Source organism: Pristiophorus japonicus, chromosome 16, assembly GCF_044704955.1.
Source record: "Pristiophorus japonicus isolate sPriJap1 chromosome 16, sPriJap1.hap1, whole genome shotgun sequence".
Lineage (NCBI taxonomy): Eukaryota > Metazoa > Chordata > Chondrichthyes > Pristiophoridae > Pristiophorus > Pristiophorus japonicus.
The window spans coordinates 105,407,535-105,419,815 of NC_091992.1; the positions used below are offsets into that span (position 1 = coordinate 105,407,535).

Genomic DNA, 12,281 nt, shown 5'->3' on the forward strand with positions numbered 1-12,281 from the left:
CAAGGATAAAGTAGAAACCTAACTGGCCTCAATTAGAGTTTTATCAACAGTATTTTGGTCTTTGATATTACAGGATAGCTCAGAAATGAGACTGCTGCTTTTTTTTTGTTTTAAAATGTTGGAGTAGGACAGGAATATAGCCTTTTTATTCATTCATGGGATGTGGGCATCATGGGCAAGACCAACATTTATTCCCCATTCTTAATTGCCTTCGAGGTAGTCGTGAACCATCTTCTTGAATATGTGGATTGCTAGGCCATTTCAGAGGGCAATTCAGAGTCAACCACATTGCTGTGGGTCTGGAGTCACATGTAGGCCAGACCAGGTAAGGATAGAAGATTTCTTTCCCTAAAAGACATTAGTGAATCAGATGGGTTTTAACATTAGTTTCACATTGAAGGGCCTAGTGATTTTTTAAAATTCAAGACGAGGAAAAAACTGTTTACAGCCGCTAGAGAGTAAGGTTGTTTTGGCTGACATGATTGCTGCAGCTTCATAGTGTTAAGTATGGCTTAAACAGGCTAAACAAATGGGAGGATTTGAATGAAACAAAAACTGTGGGAGATTATACATTATGCTTTACCAACAATCTCGGATCCCTGCACAAACATTTGGGAGACCTGCTACTGGCACTGAAATATGTCCAAAAATTCTTATAATAAATTAGCCATATACAGGCAGAGTTGTGGGAAGTAGATTAAGGAACCTTCCCAAAATGGCAGTAATTAAGAGTAAGAAAGGAATGGAAGACTAAAAAATAAAATATTATGAACAGACTAGGAAAACCAACATCTTAGAGGAGCTTGAACTGGAGATGGTGGAGAATGATTGCAGACAGATTTGGAAAATCTACAATAATGCAAAAAAAAAAATCACTCACTAATATTTCAGTGTTTATGGATTTTAACACATTGAATCTAGTGGGAGTGGGTCACACAATAGATTAGGAAAAAACTTTATTTTCTTTCATTACTTTCCTCTGGCCTAAGGGCTAATTTAGCCCTAATTATTGGAATGGCTGAGAGTCATGTCTCAACCAGAATTTGGTACTATTGCCTTCCCACTCAGGCTTTAGGGTGGCTGGTGTGAGAAATAGCAGTCACAGTGAAGCTGCAGTGATCCTCTTTTGATGAAGGCCTTTATTTTGCATCTGGTAGACACTATACCTGCTCTTGAAGTGCTTGACACTGAGCACAAACCGTTGACATCCTTTACCTTGATCGACTCTAAAGGTCACCTTCCCCAAAAGATATTAACAATTACCACTTGGCGCACTGGAAATGGTTACCCAGTTCTTGTATTGTGCAGTGACAGATGGGAAATAGATAGCCTTGTTTGCAATTATATTTATGTAAGGGAAGGTGATAAATGAATGTGGGAAGTCAGTTTTATTTTGCATAACGAGATGAAAGCAAAATAATAAGGCAACAGTATAAAAGCAAGGACTCCAATCTGGAATAGGACCTAGGAAGGCAAATCATATTATTGCCTATGGTGAGCAAGTGATTTCAGTTCATTCAAATTGCAGTTAGTCATTGCAATCAGAAGGGCATTTCTCTTGTGTTTTATTCTGATTTAGACTTTTCCACTTTTTTTTCTTTTACTTCCTTTTCTTCAATTTCATTGTGGACGACAGAGAAAGGGAGAGAAGAGAACAGAAACAATGGACAAAGACATGGAGAGATTTCTGGAAAGAATAGGACTAAGCACAGAGGAAAATGTAAATGAAGCAAAAGTATATTCTGGGGCGGGAGCAGGGAAGGTGACAAAAATGGCTACAGCAAATGCAAACTCATCTACAAGGCAAACAGCTTGAGATCATAAGACACACTTTAAGACTGATAAATAGTTGCTTGCTATCTTGTTTATTTCACATCTAAGAAAAACAGCCGCGGCTAATTTTGAAGCAATAAAGCTTCACATAAAATAGCAGCTGAAATGCCACAAAAAGAAGTCTTTTTTTGAAAGCTGCAGTTTAGCAACAGTGGTTATATATAATTTCTTTGGATATAAACATTTTTAAATAGACCTGTAACTGCATCTCTCAGAAACCACCTCAATTTGTTTTCTGCCTTAAGTATGTGCACAAGCAAAAGTGAGAGAAAATAAAACCTCATTGGTTTTGGCAGCCTTCAGTACCATTTACTAACTTGTGGTTTCGAAAACAAATTATTGATTTGATTGGTTCATACCATCAACCTCTAATTCCAGTGAAACAAATGATTTTTGTTTTCTGAAATGCTAATAGGCTGCCACATGGGTTGGAATGCTGACTGTGAGCTTAACGCATGACAGTTGTATAGGGCCTTGGTGAGGCCACACCTGGAGTATTGTGTACAGTTTTGGTCTCCTAACCTGAGGAAGGACATTGTTGCTATTGAGGGAGTGCAGCGAAGGTTCACCAGACTGATTCCCGGGATGGCGGGACTGACCTATCAAGAAAGACTGGATCAACTGAGCTTGTATTCACTGGAGTTCAGAAGAATGAGAGGGGACCTCATAGAAACGTTTAAAATTCTGACGGGGTTAGACAGGTTAGATGCAGGAAGAATGTTCCCAATGTTGGGGAAGTCCAGAACCAGGGGACACAGTCTAAGGATAAGGGGTAAGCCACTTGGGACCGAGATGAGGAGAAACTTCTTCACCCAGAGAGTGGTGAACCTGTGGAATTCTCTACCACAGAAAGTTGTTGAGGCCAATTCACTAAATATATTCACAAAGGAGTTAGATGAAGTCCTTACTACCAGGGGGATCAAGGGGTATGGCGAGAAAGCAGGAATGGGGTACTGAAGTTGCATGTTCAGCCATGAACTCATTGAATGGCGGTGCAGGCTAAAAGGGCCGAATGGCCTACTCCACCTATTTTCTATGTTTCTATGAGCAGTTGCCGTGAATGTGTCTTCAACTTCAATTCATTCTTTCCCAGAACCTCTCAATTGTGGGGCTCTTTATCTCTCTCTTATAGGGCTAGAGGAGGTTACAGAGCTAGGGAAGAGTAAGGCCACAAAGGGCTTTAAACACAAGGATGAGAATTTTAAATTGAAAGCGTAGGACTGGGAACAATTATAGGAGTGATGGGTGATAGCAACTTGGTGCGGAATAGGGATAAATGGCAGCAGAGTTTTGGAGGGTGTGAAGCTGGCTGGGGGAGAGAGGCTGTCTAGGAGAGCCGTGGAATTGTAAAGTCCAGAGGTGAGAAAGACATGGTTGAGGGTTTCAATGGCAGATGAGCTGAGGCGGAGGCGAGCAATTTTTACCGAGTTAGAAGTGGGAGATCTTTATACTGGAGAGTATGTGGGGTCAAAAGCTGAGCTTGCGGATGAATAGGATGCAGAGATTGCAAACTGTCTGGTTCAGCCTGAGACAATGGCTGTGAGGGTACGGAGTTTATGGCTGGGGCAGAAGACGTTCACTAGAGGAAATTGCTCCTCATCCAAGACTGGAAATCGGACGAGGAGTCTTACAACACTGAGGCAGTGGAAGGGGAAAGTGAGAAATGCAGGCGATTTAGAGCTGAGTAACTGACTTATCTCATCTTCCCTCCTACCCTTTCCAATCTTGGTGATGTTCTGCACTATGCTCCTTGGCCCATCAGCAATTTTATCATCTGTTAAGAAAAAACTATTGTGAATAATAAACTGCTATGTTCAAGGTACTAATCCACAGGACACAAGATCCTCATAAAATTGTTTTGTTTCCTGCGCTTTGGCTTTTATTAAATATTGCTCTCAGCTAAGTGCTTTCAAATTAAATAAATGCCAACTTTTTAATGTTGCCACAATTAAGAATTTATAAAGAAAGAGCAAGCAGCATATTTGCAAAAACCCACCCAAATGACATGGAAAAGAGATGACGAGGCATCAATTGTGTATTGTTCCCAGTCCTCTTCAGAAAAATATGGGGTGGTTATTTTAATGCATAGGACCTGAGTCCTGGTGGTAAAAGTTATGATGGCTGTTGTAGAAAGGAGATTTAACTAGTGAGGGAAGGGTTCATGTACATAGAAACATTCACTCCACCATCTTAGTCTTAATGTATAAATACTTTATATTGTCTCAATCCAAAAATTGATAAACTGGTCAATACTACAGCTCCACAATTAACAATGACAAATTCACTGAAGTATATGTACTTCACAGTTTTAGACCTGATAGATTTATGACAAAATCTGCACCACTTTCCATTCAAAACACACACAAATCCAACTGTGGGATACATTTATTCTTCAAACCCACATTCCACATAAAAAATGTTACACTCTAAAAATGGATCTATATTTCTATCAAACCGTGCCACAGTCACTCTTGAGTGCATACACCACCTTACACAGATATTAAAAAATTGGGGGCGAAACAGCTTGCTCTTACGAAGCCTAAATTTCTTCCATTTTTCTGGATGTATCTGACCCCATTCTGAGACGCCAGTATATCCTTTAAGGTTTCATTAATTCTGTGTGGTAAAGTACCAAGGCAGTTTGCTTGGGGTGAAAATGGAAGCAAACGTCAGTTGAAATAGCAAAGTGAAAAATCTCAAGCTTCAGCAGCAGCATAAAACCACACACAATCAGACTGTTCATAAAGATTAAATGATTCAATTAAAATGTATGGGGATTAAAAGAATTGTTATACCCCAACGTTAGTTAGTTTGAGGGCACGTATTTTAATATCGTCATCATCATAGGCGGTTCCTCGTGTCAAGGATGACTTGCTTCCACACCAAAAAGGGATGAGCGGCAGGTGTTTCAAAGAAGGTCCTGAATTACAAGTTGAAGGGTGGAAGATGTCTGCGTGGATTTTTTTAACGTGTGGTGGCCGTTGCGCACCAGCCACCACACGGGCTACCCAAGACGACTGGAGACCAGCTCTGCTGCACAGACCTAGTGCGTACACATATTGCAGTGTGGGCTGGCCCATACTGCCCCTGGGCCCTCGCCTCTCCTGGGCCCCGATCACGTCGCTCTATAATCTCTCGCCGCTCCTTCGCCCCGACCTCGCACCAATCAGCAATCTGGACCTTGGTGATGTCCAATCCGGTCGCCCCCCTGAACCAACTCACGCTGTACCTTGAAGTGGTATGCTCCACGCTGCTCCTTTGAAGGCTCCGATGTACATGTCCGGCACAGCGGCCCCGACTTGCAGGTGGTCCTTGCAGGTCGGGGCCACCGCGCCAGACCTGTACGTCGGGGCCTTCAGAGGAGCAGCGTGGAGCCCGACCCGGCATCGGCACAGCAGCCCCAATTTTGAGATACCCTTCATTTGTCGTACTGAGGTATATTGCTTTCCATTTCTGAACATTAAATAACATTTGCATCTAATCTGCCCATTTGTTAGATCTCTGCAGATTTCTCTGAATTTCATTTTTTGCTGCAAGCATCCTGCTTGGTTATCTAATCGGATTGGCTGATATTTCCCCTTTCTAACCCAGAGATCCTGAGGCCAGTTGTAATGTCCTGCTGCAACTCCAGCTGAGATTAGGAGTTGAACCTCTGGAACCTTTCAGCCTGTATGGCCTGGTACATAAGTTTCCAAACAGGGGTCCATTAGTTAACCTGGGAGTCTCTGAGATCATCTGATCTTTGTCTCTCAGGAGATTTCTGTATTTGTCTGTTTTGTTGAATTTCTAGCATTGTACTATTGCTGTATATTGCTGCATACGAGAAAGTTTCCTTCTGTGTCGGCACTGTTTTTGCTTTGGGTTGCTAACGCCGTCTTTTGAAAATTAGGACTGGAAGTCGCTGGGAGTGTGTAAACATTTACAGCAAAAAAATGAAAAATCATGGTTTGTTGCTATTGGTGCTGCCTCGACCCACAGACCATGGAGGAGCCAATCCAAAATGTTTCTACAAATATTGTAAACAGCTTAAATCTTCAGGCTGATCTCTGTGTATCAGCTGTCGAGCTGGAGCTACAATCTATTACAGACTAATCAGTGCATTACTGTTTTGTCTATTTAACAATTGCCATTGTGTTCAAATGGAGAGATTGGGGCGCTCAGCTGTGGAGTCCGGGGGCCAAAAGCCAAGGAGAGTAATAGTCATATATTGAGAATATTGATGCGTATTTTGTTGCCATTTTTTCACAAAATAACATTACTTTTTCAGTGCATTGGATTCAGGCAGACACGGTTTATCTCCATGATTGCCTATTTGCAACAACAGCTTATATTTATATAGTTAAATCAGATCGTCCATGAGTGCAATGGAGCCCAGTCTATTATCCTCTCTTGTGTAGACCATTTATAATTCAAATGACCACATTCTGCTTTATCTCATGAACATTCAATTTAGCCGCAGATCTTATTAGGCATCTCAACAAGTGACTTCTGAAATTCTGAAATAATACTCATTTAACAATTGTTTTGCATATTTACAGTGTTCTGCTACATTTGTTTTATAAACTTTCATAAACCCATATTGCATGTAAATTACTGCCTTTATTTTGGGAAGTGTTTTCCAAGAACACTGCCTATTTTTAAACCTAATTTCCTTAAATACTTGGATGAATCCTGGACCTGTTGCCTTTTGAATAATTATGTGTGCCAGCTTTTGTTTCCATTTTACAACTTTTACAAAATGTTATGAATTTGGATGCATCGCTTACTCCTGGAAAAATGATACAAAATATGCTAACAGATATAGTGAGAAAATATTGCCCATATTTTCTTTCCAATATCTCATTTCTCATTTGGAAACCCACTTTTATCTCCATTCCATGCCTATTGTGAAACTATCTTCAAAACAGTCCTTACAATATTCCTTGCCAGTTCCTCTTTCCAATTTTCTTTTTTAGCAATTTGCATATTTTTAAAATCTCCCTTCTTTCTAGAATTCTTAATTTTTTTTAAACATCTGTTTATTTTTATACTATTACCATTCCTACTTCATCACTTCAGACTGAATTTAATATTAACCATCTACTTTATATGGCGTAATTTCTAGTATGCCCTTAAGCTTTACATTTTTTCTCCCAGTTTTTCCTCTCCATTTCAATCTTCCTGAATTTAAATTCGTTTCCTGAAGTTTTTTTTACGGGTTACTGTCTTCTGGCAATACTCTAGGAATGCATTTCAGATTTTAGAGCAGTCCTTAAAACAGCACTCCCTCCCTCCCCCCCCCCTCCTCCCCTCCCCCCTCCCCTCCCCTCCCCTCCCCTCCTCCCCCTCCCTCCCCCCCCTCCCTCCCCCCCCTTCCTCCCCCCCCCCTCCTCCCTCCCCCCCCTCCTCCCTTCCCCCCCTCCTCCCTCTCCCTCCTCCCTCCCCTCCCCCTCCTCCCTCCCCTCCCTCCCCTCCCCCAAGATTGACTTGACATGACTGCAAGGCTTTGTTTAACAGGCCTAAAGTACCACTGCACTAGCCCACCTGTTAATTATAATAATAGACGTAGTTATGTTACTTATGCACATATACATTTATCCAATGCAGCTGCATTAATATTTGAATTATAGGAGCCCAGCTTATAACACTGAGAGCTCCTACTAATTCTTACATACAAATAAGTTACATTGGCCCAGAATCTGCTGGAGCGGGGCATTTTGCAGCATGTCCCGATTGTTAGATATTTTTTTTTCCTCGCCCTTCAGCTCGAAAAACGTTTGCGCTACAAATTGTTGGAAGTGCGAGTTGATAACGGTCAACAGGGCATTGCTGGGTTTTTTACACACTAATAATGGTGTTATTTTAACTCACTGTTATTTTCCCAGCAAATTCTGGGCTATTGTAACCTAACATCAAATAAAAAAAGTGCCTGCATAAAAACATTTATTTTCAAATGCCTAAGAAGCTTGTGCAACATTGTTGTATAACTAAATTGCAACTCACTCCTATTATAGAAGATGTCTAAAAATGTTTCCAGAAATAAGTGGAAATATATTGAAATAGAATTAAGATTTATTCAACAAATCTGACAGCAGGTATTCTGTCCACTTTGACAACATTCAGTAATGGATAATATGACGAATTGGAAAGAGCTCAAATAAGATAGTTTATGCATTTTGCAAATTTCATGGATATTGCCATCAGTTCCTATCAGTATATCATGTTGACAAGAAATGTGCGTGTAGGATATATAAATATATATATAATATATAAATGTAATTGCAAATGTTGTTTCATAGGAAATATTTGTTCATTTCCCTTTTATGATGCCTTTATTTAATTTACTTAAATTCACTTTGCTTGTTTGAACACTAGTGTGACTCTGGTGCTGAAGGGGATGGAATGACCCACCGAAGGAAGAAAAGAAGAACCTGCAGTATGATGGAAGATGGCAGTTCTCAGTCTCGTGATGACTGTGTGAGCAAAGAACGCAGCTCCTCCAGGTGACAAGAAGCACTGGAAGATACCAACTTTGCATTCTAAAATAAATTAAGAATAAAACTGCAGTGAAAGATAGAAAATAATTGCCAGTTTAAGACTTGATTTTAAATTCTGAAATATTTCATTTTTCTGTTGCCAGCAGATAACTTTTATTTACCTCCTTTGTGGTAATTATAAATCCAGACAGAAATCTGTCTCGGATAGCCATTTAAGAAATACAATGTTAAATAAATGATTTTTTTTAGTTAAAATTATCTGGTGGTGCAAAGATATTTTTGTAAACTCTTCCCTAAATTAACAGTAATACTGAGCTAAACACAGTTATTATTCAGTATTGATGGCCCAGATTTCTTAGATACTCTTTATTACCGTTGATTAACATTTCTGTTCAAGTTCTGCTTGAACTAAATAAAGTTAAACACTGAATAAATGTTTTTATCTTGAAACTCTCAATTTAGAAAACAGCATTGCTACATTTTGCACATGACTTGATTCAAAGGCAGATTTACATAAAATTGCTATCTTTATTACAACTGCTCTAAATTCCAGATTAAAACTTAGTTTGTTTTGGTCCATGTTTATTCTTTCAACTAATATTATTCCAATTATATGTATTCTAGTATTTTTTGTAGATATTGTTTTGTAACCAGAAGATAGAGATATGTATGTTATATACAGAGGACGTGATTTGTTGCCACGGAGAACTTAGTTATCTTTTTCTATCTCCTTACAGTTTTCGATGACATTGTCTTTTAGCACTTTAAAAAAAGAATAACTCATATGAATGGAAATGTGCCATATCAAGTTCAGTTAGCAATTATATTTAAATGCTACCATTTTTGGAACAGTGTAGGAGGCAAGAGTGGGGCAGAGAATTAAAATGACAGGCGAACGGAAGCTTGGGGTCACGCTTGCGGACTGAACGGAGGTGTTCTGCAAAGCGGTCACCCAATCTGCGTTTGGTCTCCCTAATGTAGAGGAAACAGAATCACGAGCAGCGAATACAATGTACTAAATTGAAAGTAGTATAAGTAAATCGACCGGAAACGTTAACTGTTTCTCCACAGAGGCTGCCTGACATGAGTATTTCCAGCATTTTCTGTTTTTATGTCAGATTTCCAGCATCCACAGTATTTTGCTTTAGTCTTGATGAGCTGCTCTTGTTTCTCTTTGGAGGTGATTAGCTGGTACTTGAAAGTTCCAAAGCAAAAAAATTAAGCGTTAAATTTACATCACTCTAGATTTCCCAATGTGCACTTGAAACAGTACTGCTCAGTATAGAATGAGATTGGTTATAACACAGAAGGAGGCCTGTCAAGCCTGTGCTGGCTCTCTGCAAGAACACTTTAGCTAGTCCCACTCCCCTGCCCTTTCCACATTGCCCTGCCAATTTTTTTCCTTCTGGGAATTATCCAGTTCCCTTTTGAAAGCCACAATTGAATCTGTCTCCACCATCCTATCAGGCAGTGAATTCCAGATCCTAACCACTCGCTGCATTTAAAAAAAAAGTTTTTCCTCATGTCGCCTTTGGTTCTTTTGCCAATCACCTTAAATCTGTGTCCTCTGGTCCTCGGCCATTCTGCCAATAGGAACAGTTTCTCACTGTCTGGACCCCTCATGATTTTGAACTCTTATCAAATCTCCTCTCAACCTTCTCTGTTTTAAGGAGAACAATCCCAGCTTATCCAGTCTATCCATGTAGCTGAAGTCCCTCATCCCTGGACCCATTCTTGTAAATCTTTTCTGCACCCTCTCTAAGGCCTTCCCATCCTTCCTAAAGTGTGGTGCCCAGTATTGGACATAATACTCAGTTGAGGCCGAACCAGTGTTTTATAAAGGTGGTTCATAACTTCTTTGCTTTTGTACTCGATGCCTCGATTTATGAAGCCCAGGATCCTGCATATGTTTTAACTGCTTTCTCAACCTGCCCTGCCACTTTAAACGATTTGTGCACATATACCCCCAGGTCACTGTGTTCTTGCACCCCCTTTAGAATTGTACCCTTTAGTTTACATTGCCTCTCCTCGTTCTTCCTACCAAAATGTATCACTTTGCGCTTTTTTGCATGAAATTTCATCTGCCATGTGTCCACCCATTCCACCAGCCTGTCTGTCTTCTTGAAGTTATCACTATCCTCCTCACTGTTCACTATACTTCCAAGTTTTGTGTCATCTATAGCATTAAGGCATGCAGACCAGAAGGCCTCAGGTTTGATCGTTAGCCTGTGTTATTACCTACTCAGCTGGGGCAGCAATCAGGGCTATTCTTTGACCTCTGCTGAAAGAAAAGTGTGTGCTATCAGGCTTGGCCACGTTCCCCTCCATATCGGGACAGATTGCCAACACTTGACATCACGACTTGCACACAAAGAGTGGTTATTTGGGTGAGATACAAGAGGGCTGCTGATAGCAGCATGAGTTCAGCACCTTTAAGAGAAATGAAGGGGAATTTAACTCTTAATCCCAACTAACAACTACATTTTGCAGTGAATCACAAAACTAGTATCAATTCGTGCTCAGTGAACACTATGCACCAAAACTGAAAATGCATGTTCAGTGGTGAACTGTGTTTAATAGCCAGAAATTCACATTTAAATTGCAAGATTTGTTTCTCTGCAGAAGCTATACTAAATTTGAACATGTATTTAATATTTTTCTCTAGCTTTAAGACGGCTCCAGGAAAGGAGGTGAAGAGTTTGGACTTTAATTGTGGGGACTAGTAGGGAAGTAATTCCATTATATATATTTGAATAATTATTGAGGCAATATGAAAAATATGTCCACAATTCTTTGGTCTACACATATGGTACTTTAAAGCTTTAATAAATGAGGATGCGCTTTGGTAATGAACCTATTGTCATGATGTGCACCAACTACTAGTTAAGGTGATTATGCAACTTGTGACCTTTGTCCCAAATTTCTTGGCTGAGCATTCTCTAGTTTCCTGATCTCTGCTCATACCAGAAGTAGTGATTAGTATTGCATTGCAGCCTTTTCCCCAATTTATTCGTTTTTATACTTTACCGAAACAGAATTTCACTTCATATACAGACAAACCAAAACCTGTGGAAAAGTACTACAACTAATATTTTCTTGTGCATTTTAAACATCCAGAATACAATCTACTAATATTGAAAGTGATTTTTGCATTGAAACAATTTGAATTATCGAACCATTTCATTTAAGCAGAAAAATAGGAACTTAGTGCTCAAATATTTTAATTATCAGATAATTTGAATTAAATAACTTTGAATTAAGAATAGTCTAGTTCATTTTCCACAACTTTATTACATGCATTATTCTCTAAGAAGATCAACCAATGCTGGCCCTCTGATAGAGCTAACTTATTAGCATTTCCAATACCCTTTCCTTATGCCATTTTAAATGTATTTTTCAATTATTTATCCTCTTCCCTTTCAAAAGGTATGTATTATGCTTCCACCTCTGTTTCTGGTATATTGTCCAAACAAATGTTTGTATGAAAATATTTCTTCTAACCTCTTCATTCTTTTGGTGATAATTTTAAATTATGTCCTCTAGTTCCTGAGTCACTGACCACTGGAAATAATTTTTTCCTAATTACTTATCAAAATACATCATAATTTTGAACACTTATATTAGTGTTCCTCTTAACCATTGTTCGAAGGAAGAGTCCTATTTATTTCTGTTCCTCATAATTAAATGTTGAAGTCTCTGCTTTCATTTTAGTGAAGCTCTTCTGTCTTAGAAAGAAAGACTTGCATTTAATAGTGCTTTTCGGACGCCCCAAAGTGTTTTACAGCCAATTAGGTACTTCTGAAGTGTGGTCACTGTTGTAATGTAGGAAACACGGCAGCCAATTTGCCCACAAACAGCAATGTGTTAATGACCAGCTGATCTGTTTTAGTGATGTTGATTGAGGAATAAATATTGGGCAGGACACCGGGGATAACTCCCGCGCTCTTCTTTGACGTCGTGTCATGGGATCTG

General features: G+C 39.5%; 1 protein-coding gene across 2 annotated transcripts in view; it reads left to right on the plus strand.

The window, feature by feature from the left end:
- jmjd6 (jumonji domain containing 6, arginine demethylase and lysine hydroxylase) overlaps nucleotides 1–8,839 on the plus strand; it is a 30,514-nt gene extending 21,675 nt beyond the window's left edge. The window contains exons 6-7 of one of the 2 annotated variants that reach the window (XM_070858198.1): nucleotides 1,637–1,720; nucleotides 8,188–8,839. In XM_070858198.1, coding sequence (XP_070714299.1) covers nucleotides 1,637–1,720; nucleotides 8,188–8,319 — 216 coding nt within the window. In that variant the 3' untranslated portion in view covers nucleotides 8,320–8,839. The remainder of the gene's footprint in view (nucleotides 1–1,636; nucleotides 1,721–8,187) is intronic. The other variant, XM_070858199.1, reaches the window with a different exon arrangement.
- Nucleotides 8,840–12,281: the final 3,442 nt, after the last annotated feature.